Source organism: Suricata suricatta, chromosome 7, assembly GCF_006229205.1.
Source record: "Suricata suricatta isolate VVHF042 chromosome 7, meerkat_22Aug2017_6uvM2_HiC, whole genome shotgun sequence".
Classification (NCBI taxonomy): Eukaryota; Metazoa; Chordata; class Mammalia; order Carnivora; family Herpestidae; genus Suricata; species Suricata suricatta.
Genome location: NC_043706.1, coordinates 101,346,264 through 101,373,984, shown reverse-complemented (window position 1 = coordinate 101,373,984; position 27,721 = coordinate 101,346,264). Strand labels below are relative to the sequence as shown.

Sequence of the window (27,721 nt, the reverse complement as noted above, 5' to 3'; positions counted from 1 at the left end):
CTCTCTCTCTCTCTCTCTCTCTCTCTCTCTCTCTCTCTCTCTCTCTCTCCCTTTCTTTTCATTCTCTCTTTCTTTTTTTCTTTCTTGAATGCTAATGTATCTATTAAGAATTGCAAGATTTGTGTCTCAGTTATGAAAATGTTTACTCTTTTCAGTTAATGAAGTAAAATGTTAATCATTGTTAGGTTTTTGTAGGCCTTAAAGTTTAACATTACTGTTTTTTTAAAAAATTTTACATTTTTAAATGTAATTCAAGTTAGTTAATTTATAGTGCAATGATTGTTTCAGGAGTAAATTTAGTGATTCATCACTACATAAAACACCCAGTACTCATCCAATCTATTCTCTGGAAATAAATAATTATAACAGATGAGTATAAGGTGTATACTTTCTATGATACCAAAAGCAATACACATTATTCAGTGAGTAACCCTGGGTCATGCAGCTAAAAACACTTGTTAATGGAATTGGTGAATAGATTTTTATAATTTTTAATATTTATTTATTTAATTTAAATCAAAGTTAACAGACGGTGTAGTAATGGTTTCAGAAGTAGAATCTAGTGATTCATCACTTACATATAACACCCAGGGCTCATCATAACAAGTGCCCTCATTGATACCCATCAACCCATCTAGTCCGTCCCCCCACCCAACCCTGCCAGCAACTCTCAGTTTGTTCTCTGTGTTTAAGAGTCTCTTATGGTTTGTCTCCCTCTGTTTTTATTCTATTTTTTCCTTCTCTTCCCCTATGTTCATCTGTTTTGTTTCTTAAATTCCACATATGAGTGAAATCATTTGATATTTGTCTTTTCTGACTTTTTTCACTTAGCATAATAATTCTATTTTTTTGATTGTTATATTCCAGTGTATATATATGTATACCACATCTTTATTCATTCATCACTTGATGGATGTTTGGGCTCTTTCCATAATAGCACTGCTATGAACATTGCGTCATGTGCCCCTTCAAATCAGCACTCCTGTATCCTTTGGATAAATACCTAATAGTGCCATTGCTGAGTCATAGGGTAGCTCTATTTTTAATTTTTTGAGGAACCTCCATACTGTTCTTCATACAGTTTGCATTCCCACCAACTGTGCAAAAGGGTTCTTCTTTCTCCACATCCTTGCCAGCCTCTATTGTTTCCTGGGTTGTTAATTTTAGCCATTCTGTCAGGTGATTTTGATTTGTATTTCACTGATGATCAGTGATGTTGAGCATCTTCTCACGTGTCTGTTAGCCCCCTGGATGTCTTCTTTGGAAAAGTGTCTTTAACATTGGTATTAAGATACTCATTAAAATGTTCAAGTTTTTAAGAAATGTAGTCAGTTTTTAATTTCCATGGAAAGCATGAGTATATAAAATAAGTAGGCATCATTTTAAGCTAAAGTTTAAAGTGATTAACTCATTACTTTTGAGCAATATGGAAAACATATAATTGCATTGCTGGGCTTAGAGTTTTATTCCCACTGTGAGGGTCATGAAATCAATTTGATAAATAAGAGTCACAGCAAAAAATGAAAGAGTAGAATAGAAGAGAATAGAACATATATGAGGGCATTACAGGGATGGGGTTTCTTAATGGGATAAAGTTCTAAAATTAGATTGTAGTGAGGGTTACCTGATTCTGCGAATATACTAAAAACCCACTCTGCTTTAAATGGCTGAATTTTATGGCATAAGAAATATTTCTTAATTAAACTGTTAAAAAAGGAAAAAAAAATAAGTACTGTTTCAAGATTCACTGCCCCCCCCCCAACATGTATGTATGTGCTGTGTTGTTTTATTAAAATGTGTTTTGGAATTTGGGACATGGTCAAAAAAGTTTGAAAGGTTACTGCAGTTGAAATAATAGATATACAGGTATACTTATACACCAAGCTTTCGATTTCACAATTTAGTTGAAATATATCAGCAAAACCAGTACCTCGGCTGCCCTGACTGGTGTGCTCCGTGTCTCCCACAGCAAGAATCCTGTGAGGTCGGCTGCAGCAGCGCTGAAGCTGCATATGAAGAGGAAGTGCTGGGTAAGCAGACACGTGCAACTTTATTGAAAATAATCAACCCCACTCTAGGGACTGTGCTTATGTAAGGAGAATGAGCCACCTTCTAAAATTTTTAGGCTTCTAGGGTGCCTGGATAGCTCAGTTGCTTAAGCAGCCACTCTTGATTTCAGCTCAGGTCATGAGTTCAAGCCTACATCACATCAGGCTCTGCACTCAGCATGGAGCCTGCTTCAGATCCTCTGTCTCCCTCTTTCTGCCCCTCCCCCATTCGTGCTTTCTCTCTCTCTCAAAAAAATAAAGAAACATTAAAAGACTTTTTTTTATTATTTAGACTTGTCCATCTCAGGATGATCAAAAATATATACATATATATAGAAACAATTCAATAATTTCAAATGTGGAAGCCATTGTGATAGAAACTCAGCAAAACTCTTCTTTTAGAGAAAAATAGGGTTAACAGCACATGACTGAGGTTTAGAATTGGAGGTTTTGTCCTCACTTCAGTAGGTAAACTCATTTCTATCTTAATGAAACAGACAACTATGAATCCTAACTAGACTTGAGGTCAGGAAATACCACTGATCAAATGAATGAAAAGCATAAGAATATTTTATTTAATATGCAGTTAACTCTTCAGCTAACACCTAGTCAATAGAGAATCTGCTATCTGCACGGCTCCCTACAAGGCCCTGGAAGTTTGCTGAATGTCTGGAAGCTATGCTTCTCGCTTTTAGATTCTGAGTAAGTGAGGGACTTGGCTCTACAGTCTCCAGCTCCCTTTGTCTGATTTCAGAGCAGGTTGGGTGTGTCTAAGTGACTTTGCCCTAGTGTGTTAATTCTCTGGTGGTTTCTGAAGAACCAACTCTGGTAAGTCACAGCCTGGACATTAGTAGCTTTCTTTTCCAGAATATTCAGGGTTTTCCTCTCACTAAGAAGTGGACAGTTCCCTCCAGATGGGGAAACGATGGATTCTTCTGTAAGTTGTACTCTTTGTTTACATGGCTTGCTCCTTGCTCTCAGTGACTGCTGGAAACTGGAAGGAGGGTCTTGCCTTGCTATCCGGATTTACTTCTGCCCAATGGTATCCCACAAAAGAACCCCCTTGACATTTCTGTGGAGAAATAAGTGGTATTACATTCTTTTCCTTCTGTGTAGTGGGGATTAGCTATGGATAAAATTTATATTCTATGGTCTCCAAACTATGCACCAAAGAACCACCCCCCCCCTGCACTTTCCCTCGCCCCTCCCCCCAATGTATCACACACACCTCATAATCTTCTGGACATCATTGGAACTACTAGTTGGAGGCAGTTCATGGTATAAACAATTAAATGCACTACATTCCTTTCTATATCATATCTTTGCAACCGTGAGTTTTTGTGCGTGATTTCTGGGATAAAAGCGTAAGAAACTCAACTTGGAAGAGGAAATGAGGATGGTGGAGCCCAACTCGACTGTAATATTGGAGAAACTGTGCCAAGCCTAATAAGCACACAGATTCCATTAGTGTGCAATTAATTTTGTAAAAAATTTATTTATTCATTTTGAAAGAGAGAGCACAAGCAGGGGAAGGGGAGAAAGAGAGAGAGAGGGAGAGAGAGAGAGAATCTCAAGCAGGTGCCACAATGTCAGCATGGAGCCCGATGTGGGGCTTGAACCCCTGCACTGCAAGATCATGACCTGAGTGGAAACAGAGTTGGATGCTCAACCAACCGAGCCATCCAGGTGCCCCAGTGTGCAGTTCTCTTTATTTAAGGATTAAATACATATATTGTCTTTCTATTTATGTGCATTATTTTTTTCAAACAGCTGCTAACTTGAAAGGGCATACATACTTAAGTTATACTTAATACATGGAGCTGTTTGAGAAATCTTTTGGTTCAGGAAGTTATGGAAAAATTACTGAGAAACTAAAGATGCCAGAACTGAGAAAGTTTGGAAAACTTTGATTTACATTCCATTCTTACACTCCAGAATTATACCAACAAGTTAATTATATATTGTTATAACACAAGTGTGATCAGTGCTGTATTTAATATTTCCAATTGGCTATGGATCAATGGCTATATACCATGAACATATGAGATGTACCAAGTCTAAATAAAAGCAGTTGTACTTACAGACCGTATCTTCAGTTTGTTACAGTGAGTGTTTTTGCCCGTACACCTAAGACCCTGTTTGCCTCTAACACATCTGGTACCTCATCCACCATCTCTGAGTCTGCTGTACTATTCTGTTGTAGACACCCTCCATGTCTCTTTTCCACATGGTGGAAATAGCAATACTGAAATAAAAAGAGCTAATATTTGTTAGGCATTTATGAGTCAGGCACTGTTAAAAGTAATTTGTAGATATTAGCTCTTTTTGAGCTCAGAGGTATAAATACTATTATTATCCCCATTTTACGAATGCAAAAAAGGAGCACAAAGTATATGTATTTGCTTAGAGCTGCATAGAAAGGGATAAATTTGAATGAACCAGAGCGGGAGTAACTTGATTTTAAGCCACTGTCTGATTTCAGAGCCTTCTTACCCGCACGGCTGTGTCCGGAGAGTCGTGTACAGCTCAGCTCCACTCCTCATTCTCACTTAGTGGATTCTTGTCCCGACATCTTAGGACACACCTCCTTGACCTCCGATTCTCTATGCACATTGCCACGGCTTTGAAACATCTCTACATTTAGCTATGGAGTTTACACTTACTTGCATTTCCTTCTATAACTCTGGTTCTCAACTTACATTCTTTCCGATCCTTTTGGATCTCCCTCTTTACACCGCTGACTCCACACTAGACTTTTCTTTCACGGGTCAACCTTAAAAATAAAATAGCCACTTATTTCACTAACAATATGAGTTTATTCAGGAATAGCAAAGGAATTGCAATTTGGGACAAGCAAACTATGGGAAACCCTAGGCAAATCCAGAGAACAAAGGGAAGGTCAGCTTTTATAGAGGGAAGGGGGGCATTGGGAAGGGTTGTTTTGAACAAAAGCTCACCTGAGAAGAACAAAAGTTTAAGGTTGTGGCGGTTTCTCTTTGGCTGTGTGCAGTGCTTAGTGCATTGTTGCTGGATCTCTGAGGGATCTTCTTACATTTTCTTAAAAAAAAACAAACTGAAATTCCCACGTGAAAAATGTCCTCCTTGTCAAGATAATTCTTATTCACTTATCTCTGCTGGTTATGCAGGCTGCAAGATATGTGCTGTGTGAGAGCCCCCCCGCTCAGGGCTCTTGATGGCACTTTGAATGAGGTTTCCTTTATTTTTTGTAAAGGTTTTCCACTGCATATTCCAGTCCCCACGATTAAGTGTCTCATACCATAAAATGGGGGGAAAATGGAGCTGTGCTTTGCTTGTATAGGTACAACAGCTAACAATGAACCATAAATAAAAGAATCAGCAGAGAAATGTTGTGCTAAGCCTTTCTGTGGGCTAGAATCTCAGATGACAGTGGCTTTTTTTTTTCTGTGTCACGGGATATTGTGGTAGTATGGACTTCCATTCATCCAGATTCAGTATCGGTAATGATCAGAATGGTGTCAGCTTTTAACCAGAAAGAGTGAGGTCGTGGATGTTTGTATTTACCCATTTTAAGTTTCTTACAAAAACTTATATTCTCCCAACCAGAATAGTGATTATTTTTTTAATGAAAGAAAATGTACTCTTTAAGGTCAGGAATAAGGCAAGGATTCCTGCTTTTGACACTTCTATTCAACATAATATAGGAAGTCCTAACCAGAGCAATGAGGCAGGGAAAAGAAATAAGCTATCCAAATTTGAAATGAAGAAGGAAGATTATCCCTGTTTGCAGATAATATGATCTTATATGCAGAGAGTGCTAAAGATTGCACAAAAACCTCTTAGAACTAATAAATTTGTACAAAGTCAACACATGAAAATCAGTTGCATTTCTTTTCTCTAATAATGAACAATCTGAAAAGGAAATTAAGAAAGCAATTCTATTTATAATAGCATTTGTAAGCTTAAAATACTTAGGAACTAACTTAACCAAGGAGGTCAAAGACTTGCAAAATAAAACTATAAGACATTTCTTAAACAAGGACGACATAAATGACATCCCATAGTCATGGGTTGAAAGACAATATATTCAGGATGTCAATGCTAACACAAAGCAACCTATGGATCTAATGTAATCCCTGTCAAAATCTCAGTATCTTTTGTAGAAATAGAAGGACACATTCTAAAATTCACATGGAATCTGAAGGGACCCCAGCCCCTGCAAAGAACAAAGCTGGATGACCCTTACTTTCTGATTTCAAATGTATTATAGTAGTAAGCTAATAAAAATGGTGTGACATTGGCAAAAAAAGACACGTAAACCAATGAATTAGAATAAAGAGAAATAAATAAATCCTGTGTAGATAGTTAAATGATTTTGGGCAGGGGGGCCTGGACTATTCAATGGAGAAAAGGCAATCTTTTCAAGAAATGGTGTTGGAAAACTGGATATTCACATGCAAAAGAATGAAGTTGGACCCTTACATAATATCCTATGAAACAATTAATTCAAAATGGATTCATGACCTAAATGTAAGACCTAAAACCATACCACTCTTAGAATTAAAAATAGAGCAAAAGTTTTACAGCATTGGATTTGCAATGACTTCTTGGATATGACACAAAGCAATGAAAACAAAAGAAAAAATAGACAAATTGGACTTCATGAAAAATTTAAAAATATGCATCAACAGACACTGTCAATAGAGCAAAAAGGCAACAACATAATGGAAGAAAATATTTGCAAATCATAAATCTGATAAGGGATTAATATCCAGAATATATTGAGACTCTATACATTTAACAACCAAAACAAACCAAAAAATCCAATTCAAAAATTGGCAGAGGACTTGAATGGATATTTCTCCAAAGAATATATACAAACGATTGATATGCACAGAAAATGATACTCAACATCACTAAATAATTAGGGAAATGTAAGTTAAAACTACAACAAAATACAATCTCACACTCATTAGAATGGTTACTCTTAAAAAAAATCCAGAAAAATAAAAGTGTTAATGAGGATATGAGCAGTTGGAACATTTGTGCATTGTTGGTGGGAATGTAAAATGGCATAGCCTCTGTGCTAAACAGCATGATGGTTTCCAAAAAAATTAGCCAGATTTACCATATAATCCAACAATTCCACTGGTGGGTATATACTCAAAATAGAGAGGAGTCATGGAGTGATATTTATACACTGATGCTATCCACTTCTTACTGAATTCACAATAGTTAAAACATGAAAACAATCCAGGTGTCCATGACAGATGAACGGGTAAGCAAAATTTGATATATACATACAATGGGATGTTATTCAGCTTTAAAATGAAGGAAATTGACATATACTCCAACCTGGATGACTCTTAAGAACATTATGTTAAGTGAGATCAGCCAGTCACAAAAAGACAAATACTATTTGATGACACTTATAGGAGGAATTAGAGTATTCAAAATCATGGAGACGGAAAGTAGAATGATGTTTGCCAGAGGCTGGGGTGGGGGTGGGGGTAAAGAATGGGAAGTCCATATTCAATGGGTAGAGTTTCAGTTTTGCATAATGAAAAGAGTTCTGGAGATGGATGGTGGGTATGGTTGCACAACAATGTAAATGTACTTAATACCATTGAACACACTTAAACATGGTTAAAATAGTAAAGTTTATGTCCTGTGTATTCCATACAATTAATAATTGGGGGAAGGGAAGCAAGCTGAAGCATTAAATCAGTCACATTTTTGGAAAATAGAAAAAAATAAGGTAAAATAACTTCATCCCAGTGGAACATACCATTCCAAATTCTAGCCCCTTGTACAGTGCCTGAAAGTAGCACCAACAAATGTGTGTTGCCAGTTGTAAGACACGAGATATTTTACAACATAGAACAACTGAATATAGAATCCTTTGCCATACAACTACTTGTACACATAAAAATAATTTATTGGGACACCTGGGTGGCTCAGTCGGTTAAGCATCTGACTTTGACTCAGGTCATGATCTCACAGTTTGTGAGTTTGAGCCTCATGTTGGGCTCTGTGCTGACAGCTTAGAGCCTGGAGCCTCCTTGGGATTCTGTGTCTCCCTTTTTCTCTCTCTCCCGCATTAATGCGCGCTCTCTCTCTCTCTCTCTCCCACTACCTCTCCCTCTCTCTCACTCAAAAATAAATTAATTAAAAAAATAAAAATAACTTATTGACCAGATGAGCAATAACAACAGAATTGTAATGTAAATAGGGGTATACGTTCTGGGACATGGATTGTTCTGTTATATATCATAGTCCTGGCACCTGGAAGGAAGTAGTATAGTAAGAGAAAACTGGACATTCTCAGAACACTTCATGTTGCTCTTCTGTAAAAAAAAAAAAAAAAAAAAAAAGACATGAATGAGGTCTATGGGAAAGACAAGATGCCAGACTGATTAGCTGATTTTCAAAATATTAACCAATTGAATATATGCATCTTTTATTACTCAGGTGAGTTTTGTGGTGAGATGTAGTTGTCACAAGAGAGTCCTGAGAGCACTAGATGAAACAGACACCCTTTCTCCTGTTTGACGGGCAGGGATACTCACCACGATGCTACCACGGACGGCTCTTTCTCCTGATTTGAGAGACAGAGGTGCATGATGAATGAAATCTTCTTTTCTCCCCAGAAAATGCAGACCGCCCCACAGCACCCTTTGCTTCTTCCATTGGAAGCCATGGTGTGACATTACGATGGAAATCTTCTAACATCTCTGGAGTAAAATATATCGTTCAGTGGAAATATGCACAGCTTCCGGGAAGCTGGACTTTTACTGAGGTATGAAAAGTTGTGTATATACATACACACAGATTTTTTTCCCAAATTATTTAAAGTGCCAAATTACTAAATATATTCTAGGCACAAAGACATTTTAGAGAAGATTCAAGTATAAGATGAGTGGTTGGATTAGATGAACTTTAATCTCGCTACTCTAACACGTTGATGCTAAATCTTTTGTTTTTGAGGAAAACAGATTATTAGACACATATTTTGTTCCTTCAGTACAGCATCACATAATCAACTACTCATATCATTGGTTATTATCTGCCCATCCCACCTACAGTGATTCGAACTAGGATAGAGGGCAAAAAGGTCATCTAGGACTGTCCCTTTTAGGAAAGCACGAGCAAGTTCAGAGAATAGTCCCGAGACACTGAGTATATTAACACAGAAATGTTAAACTAAAGCTTTGAGGTAAATGGCAGATAGCTGAATCCATAATTTTGCGATTTTGAAGGAGAGACTTTTGGTGTGAATTATGCAGGCCGACATCTGGGTGGCTCAGCTCTTAGCTCCTGGCCTCTGTCTTCTGGTCTGGCAGGCCCTGGGTCATCCTCACAGCTGAAGTCATGCATCTTTTACAAACTAATGTGTGCTCTTGAGTCGCACTGTGTGGGGGTGATTCTGTACATGCCGACAGTTCTTCTCTCACCGATGTAGGCTGTGTCCCAGCTCTCCTATGTGGTGGAGCCCCTGCATCCCTTCACTGAGTATATTTTTCGAGTGGTCTGGATCTTCACAGCCCAGCTACAGCTGTACTCTCCTCCAAGTCCCAGTTACAGGACTCATCCTTACGGAGGTAGGGTGCGCGCATGTTGCTTACGGAGTAAGGAGATGATGTCAAAGTTTTAGTTTCGTTTCTTTTTACTTTAAATAATGAAATAAATGATTCACTTATCAATTGATCTGTTCAGTAATTGAGTATCTAACTATACGCCAAGTAGCATTCTAGGTGCTCCCCACACCTCTGTGATCAATACAGAACTCCCTGCTCTTATGCCCTCACCTTTTGGAGGAGGAGACATATTCTAAGGAGTTAATATAACAAATAAGGAAAGAATATTGTAATTGGGAAGGTGCTGTGTACTATGATAAGAGGAACATTTTTTTTTTTTTAGTGTATTTATTTTTGAGAGAGAGCAGGGGAGGGGCAGAGAGACAGGGAGAGAGAATCTCAAGCAGGCTCCATGCTGTCAGCCCAGAGCTCTTTGCAGGGTCTGTGCGGGTCTCCTCGTGGGGCTCCGTGTGGGGCTTGATGCGGGGCTCCTACTCACAAACCATGAGATCATGACCTGAGCCAAAATCAGAAGTCAGATACTTAACTGTGCCATCCAGGCACCGGGGTAAGAGGAACATTTTGAACAGGGTCTGTCTGTTAGGGATTTGGAAATGGGGCGTGGGGTGAAGGACATCAGGTATTAAATAAGGTAGTATAAGCCTCAGAAAGCAGCTAGGAGTTAACGATGGTTTTAAAGCAGAGAAGTAATTGCTTCACATGCTTCTTAAAAAATTTTTTTGTTAACTACGCATAGAATGAACTGAGAAAATGAGAGAGATTTGGAAGCACAGACATAGTGTGACCAGCATGGAGGTTATGATAATACTTCAACATTTTAACAGACATAATTTTTAAAAAGTAGCACCCATATTGGAGCATTTTCTGATTTCTTCTTTTGAAGATGTAACTTCAATACCAGGAAAAGGATTCAAGCTTAGAGCATTTTGTGGGAGGGAATGCCTGGGATAGACACTGAAGGGGAGCTGTCTGGTCACTTTACTCTCAGGGTTATCTGAATGGACCTGGGAGGACTTACCCCAGACCAGAGGTTTGATGTCCCTCGCCCTAGCTCTGGAGACTTGGCCGTGTGCAAAGAGCCTCACACTGAACTAGGCCATACCCATAAGTATAGCTAGACAGCTGATGAAGCTGGTGGAGGAATTTTTCCCCTTCCCCGATGAGTGCCCTCTTATTGCTGATCAGATTTTAGGCTGTGTGTGGCCACCTCTGCTGATTATTCCCTGACCCTCCTCAGACCCTCAGGTCAGACACTGGCCGACGACAGTATTTGAAATCTTCCAGGTCAGAGTAGGATACATGGATCTTTCTTTGTTCAAACTAATGTCTCATGCAGTTTTTAACAGCGCTAGAGCATTTTCTGATGCTGGAGAGAGAACATGACCCAGGGCACAAGGCTGGTCAAAACAAAATAATGAAGAAGGCAAATGTTGCTTTCCATTTCTGGGCCTTTCTTCTGCATTCGTAAGCTCTCATGCCCTCCTGGTATTCCAGACCTACACTGGGTATCCTTTTGGATGGCACCTTATTCTTCAATTCTTTCTCACTTTTCTAGCCACATCGAAATGTCTAAGTCTTTGTTTTATGTTCCATGCTTCATGGCCCTCTTCTTCTCATGATGGGAAATGTATGATTTTAGATGGTGCCCCGATGAAGCAATTTCTTAACCAAGTGGAATGGTTATTAGGCAGGGATTATCTTGCCCAACCTGACCAGCCTTTCAGGGAGGATTTTTGTGGGAGAGAATGAAACAATAATCACAGCTCACCATGTAGGTGGCATCCAACTCGCTCAGAGTGGAGCAGATCATGTCTGAGCATCGACCCTAATGAATTAGGTTTTTTGATATCCTCATTCTGATCAGTGAAAGATGATTTGTACCCCTCTGTTTAGCAAGGTGACTGAGGGCATGGAGCGGAGGCGTTGTCACAGTGAGGTTTGTGTTTTTCAAAGATCAGTCTGAGAGTTGAGGAGGAATTGTACCAGAGAAAGGCTGAGAGATCGATTAACAGGCCCTTTAAAAACTCATCCACTGTGAAGACTGAACTGCCTTACTTCTACCAACTCTCATTCGTCAGGAGTGATGCAGAGTATTTGCCAAAAGTGTTCAGAGGGAGCGAAGTCTACACAAGAACAAAGTGACATTAGAGTATTTCTTTCTCTGGGAAGAGGAAAGAATAGAGTGTGGTTTCGGAGGTGGGAGGTATGAGACATAGGTGGAGGCATGAATGGCAAATAGGTTGTTAGATCATTTGTTTTTCTTTCTGCTCTTTGCTACTTAGATAGCCTTTAAAGTCTGTGAGTGGATGCTTAATTAATTCACGTGTGTTCCTTTAATCCTTCCTAAGGGAGAGGGTCCTGCTAAAACACAGTCAGCTTGGATCCCAAGGGCCCCTCGGAGCTGGTGCGAGGAACACGCAGCCCAGGCCAGCAGAGCTCGTCCCAGCAAGAGGGAAGCACACTGTTCTAATTCCTGCTTATCTGAACCCCTGTCTTCAGCTGGAACTAGTCAGGCTATAGCGCTCTCCCAAGTGAAGAGGCCCAGGATTTACTTCTTTGAACTCGTGTTAATCATTGACTCCTGTTTTATTATAGCTTCTTTTCTCCTTCCTCACCCGGCTCCACCCTACAGTTTGAATTCATTCAGATCTCTGAAGATTCTTGATAATATTTTTCTGGAACATTTCTCTTATTTGCATACCTCCACATTTACATTTATTTCATAAAGTAGACGCAAGAAAAACAAGGCTTGGAAGAGTCCCTTAGGAAAGTAGCTAACTGGTGTCATTCAGGGATCAAGAGTTGCAGCTCATAGATATCTTATGACCTTCTATCACTTATTTTGAATATTATTAAAAATATTTAATTTACACTTCAAGAAACAAAACTTTTTTCCTATCCTATTTACATTTTTGCCTGTAATTTTCCTGCTCACCATGTCACCGTTACCTCTTCTAGTTCCAGAAACTGCTCCTTCTATTAGAAACATTGAGAGCTCAAGTCCCGACACCGTGGAAGTCAGTTGGGCTCCCCCGCAATTCCCAGGAGGACCTATTTTGGGTTATAACTTAAGGCTGGTCAGCAAAAATCAACAATTAGATTCAGGGACACAGAGAACCAGTTTCCAGTTTTACTCTACTCTACCCAACACCACCTACAGGTAAGAATTAAGTGGTGCAAGGAAATTGTAGCCAGCATGGCTGCAGGCATAATAATTATTGAAGAAATATGGCCCCAAAAGTCCTTTAAATGTATTTGGAGAACTCCCATTGACTTTGTGCTCCTGGGTTGAAGTTCTTGTAGCTTTCTTCAAGTTGTTTGATAGATTACAGTGTCCTGAGCAAAACATTCTCGTACTTCTAGTATATTCAGAGGATCCTTATAAATAGGCACTAATAACGACATCATAAACATCATGAATACCATTTCTTCATTTAATCCAACATGAAAAAAATAAGGAGGTGAAGTTCTGTTCGTGGTGCTTTTTTTTTTTTTTTAAATTAACCGTTAGGGAAATTATTTTAGTACTGTTAGCTTTTCTACCATTTACCAATGCCTCTTTAAATTAGGGTAGGAATGGGGGTCATGCAGATAGCAGAGTTCAGTTTTTGACCTCTGTGACCCTGACCTGCTCTATGGGGAATGCAAACAAGGCTGTGATTGATGGTTGCTTCAGTGCCGAGCAGTGGTACCGAGAAACTAGATCCGTGCACGGCCACAGTGTTCTTTAAATAGAAATATTATTGCTCCTTCTCTTTTTATCTCATGTTCACACCATGCCATGTGAAACACATCTCTCCAAATCGTTTTTGGAATAGGTTTTCCATTGCAGCAGTAAATGAAGTTGGTGAGGGGCCAGAGGCAGAATCGAGTATTACCACGCCATCCTCAGCAGGTACAGCCTGGGAATGTCCCTTCTGTTACTTGAACTGAGGGGTGGCAAAGGGTGGGTTCGGAGCTCAGAGTCCGGGGTCATCTGGCTGATCCCAAGAACCCCACCTCTTCTGCCCAAATAAACACTGTCTTTCAGTATTTGGTAAGCTTTCGAATTTAAATGAATCCTGTTATTTGAGAAACAGAAGGAAGTTATTAGACCCAAAGTTCTTAAATTAGAATTTAGGAATTTAAAAATTAGAGTGAAAAATTTAGGGATAAAAAAATGGCCTCAAGCAAATCCTTAGTTTCAGATAAAATTCCTAGTGATTATGACTCTTTCTATATATCTTTATATACTTTATATATGTATATTTATATATACACTCTTTATATATATCTTTATATACTTAGGGATACATATATCCCTCACCCACATTTTATATATCATCAATTAATATATATCAGATATTTTTCTTCCATTCTCCTTAAGGTTTTTAAATATAATAAAATATAAAAATATAATAAAATATAAAAATATAAAAATTTACATTTTACCATTTTTCATATTCAGTCTACCAAATTAGCTTTTGTTATTTTTTTTGCAAGCATCATTTTTTTTTCACTTTGGCATTTTAACAATTTCCTTGAGAGATTGAATACTTCCTGTATGATGCCTGTGTGGGGGCAAAATAATAATGAAAATGCTTTCTAAGAAGCACTAGAAATATTTGGGGGACACCAGTAGGAGTTTGGAATTACACAGAAAGATTCAGAATTCTGGGAGTCTCTTTTCTGTTTTCACCAGACTCCCATTCGCTGAATGGACTGCCCTTACCCTAATCTGCACGGGTCTATGCCAGTGTGTATTGAATGTCATCTATCACCAGCCTTTGGTTTTTTGGCTCTTACCAGACTCTAGGAATGGAGAGGCATTTTTGTTATGCAAGAAGCATCTGAAGGGCGAGTTAAATATAGAACAGGCTTAAGGTTGTTGTTACTGCAATTATTGCATAACTTTTATTAATTGCCCTAAAAGTGTTCATCCACGCACACGACATCAGTCTCCAGTTGAGTGGGACGTCAAGCAGAGCTCTGCAGTACTCAAATTTCATTGCTCTAAGGACTTTTCTCTGGCCTCAAAGGGAGAGATCATTGAAGAAAAAACAGAGACAAGCAAAGTCCGTCTGGTGTTACGCAACCAGTCTGGCCTGGGCTGGACCACCTCCACCAAGCAGTCACATTCTCATGGCTGGGGGTAATGAGCTGAGCTCCTACTGGGGCAAGGCTGTAGAAAATGGTGATCCCTATGTGATATTATTTTGGGGATGCTTAGGGGCACATATGTATAAATCCTACTTGACACTGTACTTCCCTCCCCTCATCATGGACTAATGTGATTTATACTGCAGTTGAAATGTCCCAGTGCCTTCAGACAAAAATCTGACCAGCCTCTTTCAAGCATTAGTTGCCTTGCTTTAAGGATGGTAATGGTTTTTTTTTATGTGTCAATGTGCATGTGGTTGATCTGTCTGTAAATCGTGTGATTGTTTTAGCTCAAGAAGAGGAACAGTGGCTCTTTTTATCCAGAAAATCTTCTCTAAGAAAGAGATCTTTAAAGCATCTAGTGGATGAAGCACACTGTCTTCATTCAGATGCAATACACCGTAATATTACAGGTCAGTGTGATAGAAAGAAGTGTTTCCTTAGTGTGAAAAAAAAAAAAGATCCAGACTGATTTCTGTTTTCATCTCCTTATTAAAAATGAAAAGAAATACATTTTATGTCATGTACTTTTTTTCTGGTTGTTGTATAATAACACACATCTATTTGTATGGCTCTTCTAGGAATATCGATTAATGTCCACCAGCAAGTTGTTTATTTCTCTGAAGGACCTCTCATATGGGTGAAAGAGGCTGCCAACATGTCAGATGTGTCTGACCTGAGAATTTTTTACAGAGGTTCAGGATTAATTTCTTCCATCTCCATAGACTGGCTCTATCAGAGAATGTATTTCATCATGGATGAACAGGTTAGTCTGAGAATGTAAAGTGAATAACTATATATTGATGCTCACATGCATATCTTGGTATATTTACAAGTAAACATAATTCATTCAATAAATACTCAATGAATATTTACTATGTTTTAGACACTGGGTTAGCAATGAATCATAGATCTGGTCTGCAGGCAAGTCTAGAATTTACCTAGGACTAGTCCTGACTTACCTTTAAGTCGTCTTTATTTGTGAGTTTTTAGAGCCATGGGTTTAGTTTATTAGTGATAATTCATTGTCTATAAGAGAGTGGTGGTATCTGTGCTGTCACTGGACTACCAATTATGATTAAAATCAACTACAAGTAGTTTAAATTATATAATAAGCAGCAGTAACTTTAGTAGATCTCTGAAAGTACAGTATTACTGACATCTTTGAGAAAGCAGTCTTGATGTTTCAAGTTTCCTTATTTCAAAGGGACAGGTTTATTATAATCACCATTGTTGGAAACCCATAAACTTGGATATAGCTTAAATATTAAAAATAATTGAGGGGTGCCAGACTGGTTTAGTCAATTGAGCATGTGACTCTTGATCTTGGGGTTGTAAGTTCGAGCCCCATGTTGGGTGTATAGATTACCTAAGAAAAATCTTTGGAGCACCTGGGTGACTCAGTCAGTTTAGTGTCCAACTCTTGATTTCAGTTCAGGTCATGCTTCCAGGATCGTGGGATTGAGCCCTGTGTTGGGCTCTGAGCTGACTATAGAGCCTGCTTAGGATTCTCTCTCTCTCTCTCTCTCTCTCTCTCTCTCAATCTCTTTTTCTACTTCTGCTTATTCACCCTGCTTGTGCTCTCTCTCTCAAATTAAAAAAGAAAAATCTTTAAAAAAAAATTAAGTGCTTCCACAAGCTGGCAAATAGGTTTTTGTATTTCATTGATATAAACAGGATGCATACTCATTAGGATATAGGATATAAAGCTAACTTTTAAGGGTTTTTTTCCCTACTTTGGAAAGTCATCAGTGACTAGCAAATTCTAGGCACAGAACAGATGCTCAGGAATACTTACTTTTAGAGATGGGGTGAGAGTGGGGGTTAAATAATAAATAAATAAAAATAATAAATACTTGTTGGCCATACTGAGTATAGACAGACCCTGAACTATACTGATGCATGCTTGATTCTCTAGGTGTACGCCTGTGATTTAGAGAACTGCTCAAACATTGAAGAAATTACTCCTCCCTCAATTACCGCACCTCAAAAAATTGTGGCTGATTCGTACAATGGGTAAATGTTAACCTTATACTCTTCCTTGGCAAGAAGTTTTGGGAAACATGCTTAATAATGAAACATCATAGAATTTGAGGAGCCAATCTATGGATCCTATTTCAAGTAAAATAAAATACAAATTTTAGGCAAAGTTTTCCTTCTATAGAGCCATGAGGAAATTACTTGCAAACTTGATCTACAACTTTGCAAGTTGAGTAGGTTTTCCTCTCCTTCACAGTAAAATACGGGCATATGGGAAAGGCCTCGTGTGCAGGACTCAGGGAGAGATTCCAGTCCTGAATTTGTCATTTTATGGCATGTCTCCGGGTTCCTCCCCCCCCCCCAACACTCCCCGTGGGAAGTCCTTCGACTGTGCTCCCTTTCATTGTACTGTTTCTTTTGCGGAGCAATTCAGCACCAATTCATTTCTCTGGTCCAGTTCTCGGACCTATCAGAAGCTGGCTCAGCAGGATAGCTGTATCACCCACCTTGGGACACAGGTATTGATGGTTAATAACAAGGAAAAATTTGCCATTATAAATATCTATTTTTCCCCCACAAATGGAATGGACACGCTTTTAGCTCTGCTGTCCTGCTTAAATTGCAGTACAACTTGGAGCAAGGAATTTTGTGTCTGTGACTTTTGGTTTATCCATTCATATGTGGGTAAACCATAAATGCTTGCCCAGTTGGGTGATTCTGAGGCTGAAAGGAGGTATTCCCTATGAATATATTTTGTGATTTCCAAATGTACATAAATGTGAAGGATGTAAACTCAGAAAATTATTTTGGGAATATTGTTTCTTAAATGTGAGCATATAATGACAGGTTAATAACTAATAAGCAAGGGCAATTTTTGTAAGATTAATTTTTTCTTTCCTGTAGGAATAACATTGTTTTAGTTTTGAATGAAAACAAAATATATAGCCCATGGCACTTTTTATTTTTCATGAATTGACATTCTTAAAAAAAAAGGTTCCTCATTATTGATCTGAAATCAAGTTTTCTTTTCATGTTCCTTCATAATTTACTAGATACTTATTTTGTCTCAGGATTGAATGAATCACTGAATTCATGAATGTGTTTTAAAGACACTGTGATGTAGGGTAGGTCATTGGACTCTCTGAATATTATTTTTCTCACTTGTAAAAGTCTAAGATCCTATTAATTGAACCTTGTTGCTGGCAATTACACAGAGAGACTCATTTTATAAATAACCTCCACCCACTAAAATAATAATAAATATATTTATAATATTATATATAATAAATATAATAAGGAGAATAAAATTCACCCACTACATCACTCAAAATTAATCTCAGTGAGGTTTTTGGTGGCTCTTTTTTCCCATTAAGATAAAATTGTTTTGTGCTTAGATTTTGAAATGTGACTAGAAATAATAATGATAGTTAATATTAATTGGGCACTTAATATGTACTTCTAAGTGTATTACTTCTAAAAGGCCATTTAGTTCTTGTTCAGCCCTATGAAGTAAGTACTTTAATTGTGTTAGTTTACAGATAGGAAAGTAAAGCGCAGGTTAGTAATTACCCAAGATCTCACGGCTCTTTTGCAATGTGACCAGTGCTTAGCTTCCAGGACCTGACTTCTTATCATCACCCTATACGATGGTAGAGTTTCTGTAAAAATCAGCATATAACTTTCAGCAACCCTTTGTATGTAGTGTTCCTAAGGAATTCCAGATGTGTGAAATCATTTATTCTCCTGGCATTAAAACTGGTTTCCTTTGGGCACCTGGGTGGCTCAGTCGGTTAAATGTCCAATTTTGGCTCAGGTCATGATCTCACAGTTCGGTAGTTCGAGCCCACTTTGTATCCTCTGCACCTCCTTCCACTTCTCCTCTCTCTCTCTCTCTCTCTCACTCTCTCTCTCTCTCTCTCAAAAATAAACACTAAAAAAACCACTAGAAACCAGTTTCCTTCATGCTGTTATTTTGCACCGGTGAATTATGCACTTATTGAGGCTTCTAAACCTCATCCCTTCTTCCCCACCCCTGCTTCTTCTCTTTCTCACCTTTGCCCTCTTCCCCTGAACACCCCAGCTCTGCTAGCCTTCCCTCTCTTTTCTTTCTCCTCCAAAGTGTCAAAGAGGGTTAAAGACCCGCACTCTTCTCTACTTCAGTACAAGGATTGTAATCTTCACTCCCTATCTTCCTCTTATCTACCCTGAAGTCCCTCTATATTCCCTTGATAGCTGTGAATTTGGGAAACAAAAGCAGGCCAAGTTTAGAGCCCAGTCCTTTCCGCTTTTTGCCTGCTACACACCTCTCTTGAGACAAAGAGCATAGGTTCACATCTCAGCATGGAGTTTATATCTCAGATATTATTCTAGCACAGAGTCGAGTCTATTGATAAAGATTTGGAGTAGTCATCAAGAAGAACAGGAGCAGGACTGAACAGGACAAAGAAAACATTGGGCAGTTGTGATGAGATGTTGGAATCTTGTCGACCAACCCACAGGGTTGTGATAAGAAAGATTTACTAAGCAGACGTACACTTTTGTTAACATCTGTCTCCATGATCACAAATTCAAAATTAGCTTCATCCAAATTAATAGTTTTATGTTTTAGTTCAAATTCTATTTACAGATTTGGTTTATCAGTGAAATATTTTGGTGGTGTTTTTATTATTAAAAACTCACTCTTACTGTTACCAGGAGATTTCCATTGGCTTCTCTTAACTGCTGAGTGGTCTGTCCCTGCTGTCTTTTTGTGGGACATTTCTTCATGATTTGTAAAATGGCAGCTCTATTGCCCCACTCAGTGGTAAATATAAAAAAAACAACAAAAAACCTTAGTCTACTCCAAAGTGCAAAGTAGTTTTGCTAGATATTTATAGCAACATAATAACTGTGGTTTTAAAATAGGTTAAATGGTTTTGCTTTATTTTACCATTCACAATGCATGGGAAAATTTGTTGAAAGAATACGATTCAAGAATATGTGCATTTTGGAGAAAAGTGTTTTATAATAAATAACATATTTAGCTATGTAATTTCTATATAATATGCTTTCCTTTAAAAGTAGGCTTACTTAGGGGCACCTGGGTGGCTCAGTCAGGTGAGCGTCTGACTTCGGCTCAGGTTGTGATCTCATGATTTGCAAGTTCGAGCCCCATATGGGACTCACTGTTGTTAGTGAAAAGCCCGCTTCACATCCTCTGTCCCCCTCTCTCTGCCCCTCCCCTGCTTGCACTCTCTTAAAAAAAAATTAAACATTAAAAAAAATAAAAATAGGCTTCATTAGAAAATCTTAAAGCCCCTTTTTGCTCTTAAATTTTCTGATTCCTTAGAAAGTCACATATATAATTGGGAGACACAGCATTGTGAGTCTAAAATTTTGCAATGTTTCAACATCTAACTTAAATGAATAGTGCATATCTTCAGTAAATACCTTTAGTCTTTTGCTCCTTGGCACACCCTGGACTTCAAGACTGGTAAGATCAGAGGTTCTGACTGCATAACAGGACAAAGTGTTGCCCATCCATCCCGGCATTGGATCACACCCGGTTTCTTTTGCTCCTATGTCAGGTATGTGTTTTATCTCCTGAAAGACGGCATTTATAGAGTAGATCTCCCTGTGCCATCTGGGCGGGACTCGGAAGTTCTACGTATTGTGGAGAGTTTCACGTTAAAGGACTTTGCAGTGAAGCCACAGTCCAAACGAATCATTTATTTCAATGACACTGCTCATGTCTTCATGTCAACATTTCTGGATGGCTCTGCCTCCCATCTTGTCCTAGCTCATGTCTCCTTTGACAATGTGAAGAGCTTCGCTTGTGAAAACAACGACTTCCTTGTCACAGATGGCAAGGCCGTTTACCAACGGTACTCTTTGTCCTTCAATGAGTTCATCGTGGGATGTGACCTGAGTCACATAGAAGAGTTTGGATTTGGGAACTTGGTCATCTTCGGCTCCTACACCCAGCCGCACCCCCAACCGGGCCGCCCCCAGCAGCTCTCCGTGCTGTTTGGCTCCCACCAGGCCCTGGTTCAGTGGAAGCCCCCTGCCCTCGCCATAGGAGCCAGTGAGTGCCCCCTCCCCAGTGTGGTTCCTGGCCTTGCTGGAAGGAGGAAAGTTTGAACTGCTTGACATGAGACTCAATTTTGAGAACTCGTGGGTGATTATTCAGTCATCAACCAGAAATGCTTTTTAACGCCAGAAAAAGTGCTTATACCTTTGTTCTGCATTTACTGGTTTTGCATTAGGAGGATCTTCGTATTTCCCATTATGTCCCAATAGAATAGTTTGACCATTAATTGAATGTCTACCAGGCGCCAGGCACTGATATTGTGGTCTGAGTGAATATATTAGCCAAAGGGATAGAGCAGGTGGGCTGAGATTTGTATCCATCCAGACCTTGCATGAATTGGAGCAACTTGTTAAAGCTCTATGAACTTGAACTTCCATCTCTGGAGAGGCAGTATGTGTGGAGCATAAGCATCTGGGCTCTGGAGCCAGCCTGCATGGCTTCAAAGGCTGGTCTTGTCATTTATTACTAGAATGATCCTGGGCACATGAATTAACCATTCCATGCATTGGTTTTCACTACTGGAAAACGAGAATGTTAGTTATATTGTTCTATGGGATTGTCATCCAGATTAAATTAAGGAGCTTAAGTAGAACACTTAGAACAGTATCTAGCATAGGGGCAGGCAAACTACTTCTATAAAGGAAGGACAAGATAGTACATATGTTCAGCTCTGTGAGCCATATGGTCTCTGTCATAGCTACTCAAGTCTGCCGTTACAGTATGTAAACAGCCATAGCTGAATGTAAATCAGGAACTATGGCTGTGTTCCAGTACAACTTTATTTACAAAAACAGGCAGCGGGCCAGATTTGGTCTGTGGGCTGTAGTTTGCCAACTCCAGATTATAGACTATTTAGCAAACATGGGCTATTTCTTATTTTAAGACAATGCCAACTATGCCTGTTGGCTGTATATTTCAACTGCTATATAGGAAGTTTTTGTTGTTGTTGTTGTTGTTTGTTCTTGAATAACTTGGACTTCCAGGAGGAAGGTGCTATACAAACACTGACAGTTGTGTTAGAGATTCATCAATAAACATTTTTTTTTTGGTTAGGAGCATGGTTACACTTGGTATTATAGAACACCCTTCTGACAATTTTATGCAACCACACATCTAGCTTTGACTGAGCTTGACTCTGATTTGTTGGAAATGATATTTCCTTCAACAGAGCAAAAGCTATGGTATGACTGGAATAGACAGTGTCCGAGTCATATCGTGAGACTAACCCTGAAGACTAGCAGAGTAACAGGTTTTACTGCCCAAGTACCCTTCCACTTAAGATGGAACTGTAGATGAATTTACCAGCAATCTTTTGTTTGTCATTGCCTGTGTCATCCTGGTCAGTAATGTTGCTTACTTCTTCTGATTAGGCACCTCTGCCTGGCAGAACTGGACTTATGAGGTGAAAATATCAAATGAGGACTTTCCTGAAATCACTCATATTTTCTCTAACATAAGCGGGACCATGCTTAACGTGCCTGAGCTGCAGAGTGCTACAAGATACAAGGTTTCTGTGAGAGCTGGGTCCCCCAAGGGGTCAGGTCCTTGGTCAGAGCCCTTGGTGGGTACCACTCTGGTGCCAGGTGAGGAAATGTTCTTTTTATTTTTTAAAGTTTATTTATTTTGGGGAGGGGAGATACATAGGGGAGGGACAGAGAGAGGAGGGAGAATCCCCCAAGCAGGCTTCATGCTGTCAGCACAGAGTCCAACGTGGGACTTGATCCCATGAACAATGAAATCATGATCTGAGCTGAGATCAAGAGTTGGATGCTGAACTGACTGAGCCCCCCAGGTGCCCTGAAAATGTCCTTGATTTAGGGAGTAATTCTGACAAAATAGGCTTATTCCCTGTGCCCTAAAGAGCTCCTCGCCTCCAGTGTGGTAAAGAAATTAGAATGAGGGCGCATTGGTCACTTGAGTATGTGTTCATTATCTGGATTAGGAAAGCAAATAAAACATTGTGTGATATTTAATTTACATTTCTAAATTGTTATTTTAAACCTTTCATGGTATTTTTGAGGAAACAATATCCTTTTCTTCTTCTTTATGGCTTTCTTCCTTTTCATGGTTTTTTAAGTGATAATGGCTCTTAAACTCAGAAGGTCATGGGGAGAGGAGGTGAGGGGTGGTGAATTATGCTGAATTCCATCCCCTTGTGACAAGGAAATGGAAAGACAACTATACCATTTATACTGCTGTTGTAGTCACAGTGGCTTTTGGGTGCTCTGCATGGGAGCATGGCGAACTATAGCCAAAGGAGGGGGAGGGATTGTGCCATGACCATGACATTGCTATAGGGGCAATGTCACCACACATTTCTCTTCACATTCAGAAACTTCAATAATGCAAAAATCAGAAAATATGTTTAATATGATAGATAATTCTATTAGGCATATGTAATCACTCATATCCTTCTACACTATTTTTCAAATGATATTCTTTACTTTATAAAGGAAATCTTGGGGTATAAGATGTGTACCTTAAAACATATGCTTTCTGTGATATTTCTTTTAATTTATTTTTTACTAAACAGCTTCAGAACCACCATTTATCATGGCTGTGAAAGAAGATGGTCTTTGGAGTAAGCCATTAAATAGCTTTGGCCCAGGAGAATTCTTATCCTCTGATATAGGAAATGTGTCAGGTAAACACCAAATCCCTTGTTCACTTGGATGTCAGGATTCTACTTATATGGCTTCCTATGCACTTCAACACATTTGAAAGAATTGAATGTTTTGGTATTAGGTCAATAATGAAAGAAAAAAACTTTCAGTGAACTACACTGTCAGTGATACCATTAAGAAAATGTCAGTTCTCAGGTATGGATGTTATATTACATCACAAAAGGTGAGGCTATTTATTGATGTATTTGAATGTATTGAATCTATCAATGTTGTCTCTTGGTAACAGCCTATCAGGTTCCACTAAAACAGCTATACTTAAGTAATTTATTATGTTTGCTATAAGACTTGAGCAAGGAATGCTTGCATAGAGTTCTAAATAAAGTGGAAGAAATAATTTCTTGACAATGAGGAATATTAACTTTCAGAAGTGAGCAGTTTTGCCTAGAACACATTAGAATGAAGGAAAGCCTTCATTGTAGGATGACGCAGCAGTGAACTCGCCTGCAGGTGACATCTTCTATAATTATGTTAATTATTTGATCTATTTGCTGGGCCACTAAAAGTACAGCAGCATTCTGACAAACATAAGGGTTTAGACTTAGGTGGTAGTATGGTAATAGGTTTGGAGTTGTCTTTAATCTGGGCTCCCATTTTCATCTGTGAGGCCTTGGGCAGAATAGATAATCTCACTGATTCTTGGGTTCGCCATGTCAAAAATGGGGATAATTCCTACTTCATACCTTTGTTTTCACATTTAAGTGAGATATATAAAGTGCCTAGGACAGTGTTCGGCAAAAAGAGGTGCTCAGTGAGTATTAGTTCCTCTTCCTAGTCCCTGGGGTTGAGCTTGTGAGATGACATTATTGAAATATTCTTGATAGATCCCTGAAGTTCTAATGAATATCATGGTAGTATGTGCTTTAAAATTATATGGAGGTGCGTATGTGATTTGCTGACTTACCATGTTTATGCTGACATACATGAAAAATAACTGCTACCAATTCATTTTGTTTTGAGACATGGATTGGTATAACAACAGCCTCTACTACAGCGACACGAAAGGCGATGTTTACGTGTGGCTGCTGAATGGGATGGATATCTCAGAGAATTATCACATTCCCAACATTACAGGAGCAAACGCTGTAGCTTTTGATTGGCTGGGTCAGTTTCTCTACTGGGCTGGAAAGACATATGTGGTAAGTTAAAGCTTAGCATTCTGGATGCTCTATCTAGAACAATACCCAGCCATTTCAGTGACTGAGAGTTTTCATGCTTTTTTCATACTTGTGTGCTACCTATGCTATTATTTATTTAATATTTGTCTCCAAATATACTCACTTTTTAACTAAAGGGGATTTATGTGTAAAAAAATCTTTATATCACTGTTTGTTGTATTAGTTATATATTTTCAATAATATCTTTAAAATTTTTTTTAGTGTTTATTTTTGAGAGAGAGACAGAGTATGTGAGTGGGGGAGAGACAGAGAGAGAGAAAGACACAGAATCCAAAGCAGGCTCCAGGCTCCGAGCTGTCAGCACAGAGCCCAATGCAGGGCTCGAACCCGTGGACTGTGAGATCATGACCTGAGCCAAAGTGGGGTACTTAACTAAGTGAGCCCCAATAATATCTTAAATATATTAAAATGTTCACATGTGGATCAGTACCCTGGAGGATAATGGAATATTCCAAAGACATGATTAAGGAAAACCCAGTGAAGACACTATTTCAAAGGTGTGGAGAGGGCTAAGGAAAATGAGCAAAGGATGGTGAAACATGACTTGGGCTAATAAGTGTGGGAAGATAGAACCACTTTCAGGCACATGGGGACAAGTGGATGAAGGGGAAGAACATGGGCTGTAGCTATGGGAGTTGTTGACGTGAAACCCAGCCATTGTCAAAAGGTATGTTCTGGCAAGGAGTGGTAAGCACCCCATTCCTTCTTTCTCTCTTCCCTCTGATCTTCTGCCAGGGCTCCCATTAGCTGCATGTCACTGGAAACCAGAGAACAAGAGTCCAGTTGATGCGGTTCATGGACACCAGCCTCTGGAGTTCCAGCGTAGGTGGGGAGGGTGGAGAGTGTAGCTGGGTGCAAAGTGAAGACATCATGTCCATCTGTGGAGTGGTGCACTTTGAAGAGGAGGATGGTTAATGATGAGAAACTGGTCCAAAAGATCAAGAAATACAGTTCTGGAATAATTTTCTAATCAGGAGGCTGCTTGTTGTCCATTTATTTATTCATTAAACAATCACTTATCTATTACTAATGTGTTGGGAGCCATGAAGGTAGGCATAGTAGGGAATATAAAGTTAATAGGAGATACATATCTGTTTTTTAAAAAATAGTTTTATGAAGTGTAACTCACATACAATAGAATTAATTTATTGTATAAAAGTACTGTGTTTTAGTATGTTCAGTGTTGTACAACCAACCCCTTTTGTCCTTGCTCATTTGATGAAATAAAATACATATATAAAATAATAGAAGAAGGGGTGCCTGGGTGGCTCAGTTGGCTAAGCAGCTGACTTTTGATTTCGGCTCATATTATGATCTCATGGTTCCTGGCTTTGAACCCCGCATTGTGCTTTGCGTTGACAGCATGAAGCCTGCTTGGGATTCTCTCTCTCCCTCTTTCTACATACCCCCTTTCAGAAAATATAGAAGAAGCACATAAAGCAATGCATTTAGAGGCAAAGCAGTGTGACATAGTCTGAATTCATAAGTGCCGATGATATGCAGGTGGAATGGAGTTGAGTGGGGTAAATCCAGAAAAATTACCTAAAATAGATTAGTTTAAAAGTAGTTTAAAAAAATTTCTGAAAGAGGAAGTGTAAGAGTGAATATAAAAACTGGTTTCAAGTATTTGGTCTCTTATAAAACTGTTTAATTAAAAAAAACCTGTTTAACTCCAGGAAAAATTACTTAACTTCCTTGAATCTAGTTAACTTGTGATAGAAATCCTTTAAAGGTACAATGTTAGGGTTACAAAAGCTAATATTTTAAGATAAAAATGTTCTGTGCCTGACACACAATAAGTAGTAAGGCAGTAATTAATATCAGGGAAATATACTGGTAGAGAGCACCAAGGAGAGACACCATCATTTATGCGGGTATATACATCTTCTCCAGGAGTCTAATCAAATACATTTTTTTATTATCTCTCTCTCTTTTAAAGATTTTATTCCAATTTGGTTAACATATAGTGTAATAATGGTTTCAGGAGTAGAATTTAGTGATTTATCACTTGTGTACAACACTTAGTGCTTATCCCAAAAAGTGCCTCCCTAATGCCCATTGCCCATTTAGCCCATCCCCCCACTGACCTCACCTTTAGTAATCCTTAGTTTGTTTTCTGTCTTTAAGAGTCTCATATGGTTTGCCACCCTCTCTGCTTTTATCTTATTTGTTCCTTCCTTCCCCTATATTCATCTGTTTTATTTCTTAAATTCCACATATGAGTGAGATCATATGATATTTGTCTTTCTCTGAATGACTTATTTTGCTTCACAACATGCACTCTACTTCTATCCATATTGTTGCCAAAGGCAAGATTTTATATTTTTGATCACTGAGTAATATTCCATTGTGTGTGTGTGTGTGTGTGTGTGTGTGTGTGTGTGTATGTGTGTATACCACATATTCTTTATCCATTCATCAGTTGATGGACTTTTGGGCTCTTTCCATAATTTGGTTATTGTTGATAGCACTGCTGTAAACATTGGGGTGCATGTGACCCTTTCAACTGGCATTTTTGTATCCTTTGGATAAATACCTAGTAATGCAATTGTATCAAATACATTCTTTTTAAAAAATTTTTTTAATGTTTATTTATTTTTGAGAGAGAGAGAGAGAGAGAAAGAGAGACAGAGACAGAGTGTGAACAGGGGAGGGGCAAAGAGAGAGACACACACAGAAACTGAAGCAGGCTCCAGGCTCTGAGTTGTCAGCACAGAGCCCAACGCAGGGCCCAAACTCATGAACCATGAGATCATGACCTGAGCTGAAGTCGGATGCTTAACTGACTGAGTCACCCAGGCACCCCATTTTTAAATTTAAATTTAAATTTTAATTAATTAACTAATTAATTAAACATTCTTATCTAGCAGTGTTTGAATTGTCTGGTTGTATGATTAGGAAGAATAAATATTTAAATTAAAAGTAAATTTGCCTCATTTTTTCCCTAGAGTCATGAAAAGAGATAAGCTTGACAAAGGCAGCTACCATGACTGTTATGCCCCCCAGCGCTTTGCACACTACCCAGCACATAGTGCTAATGAATACTTGT

At 38.7% G+C, this 27,721-nt stretch overlaps 1 protein-coding gene across 1 annotated transcript in view; it reads left to right on the top strand.

Moving 5' to 3' along the window:
• The window catches only part of ROS1 (ROS proto-oncogene 1, receptor tyrosine kinase), a 104,040-nt gene that overhangs the window by 11,556 nt on the left and 64,763 nt on the right, over window positions 1-27,721 (top strand). The window contains exons 4-15 of the mRNA XM_029945461.1: window positions 1,970-2,030; window positions 8,678-8,826; window positions 9,490-9,628; window positions 12,584-12,785; window positions 13,444-13,520; window positions 15,055-15,177; window positions 15,346-15,530; window positions 16,683-16,780; window positions 20,311-20,807; window positions 22,184-22,396; window positions 23,347-23,457; window positions 24,455-24,633. Of these exons, the coding sequence (XP_029801321.1) occupies window positions 1,970-2,030; window positions 8,678-8,826; window positions 9,490-9,628; window positions 12,584-12,785; window positions 13,444-13,520; window positions 15,055-15,177; window positions 15,346-15,530; window positions 16,683-16,780; window positions 20,311-20,807; window positions 22,184-22,396; window positions 23,347-23,457; window positions 24,455-24,633 (2,034 nt within the window). The remainder of the gene's footprint in view (window positions 1-1,969; window positions 2,031-8,677; window positions 8,827-9,489; window positions 9,629-12,583; window positions 12,786-13,443; window positions 13,521-15,054; window positions 15,178-15,345; window positions 15,531-16,682; window positions 16,781-20,310; window positions 20,808-22,183; window positions 22,397-23,346; window positions 23,458-24,454; window positions 24,634-27,721) is intronic.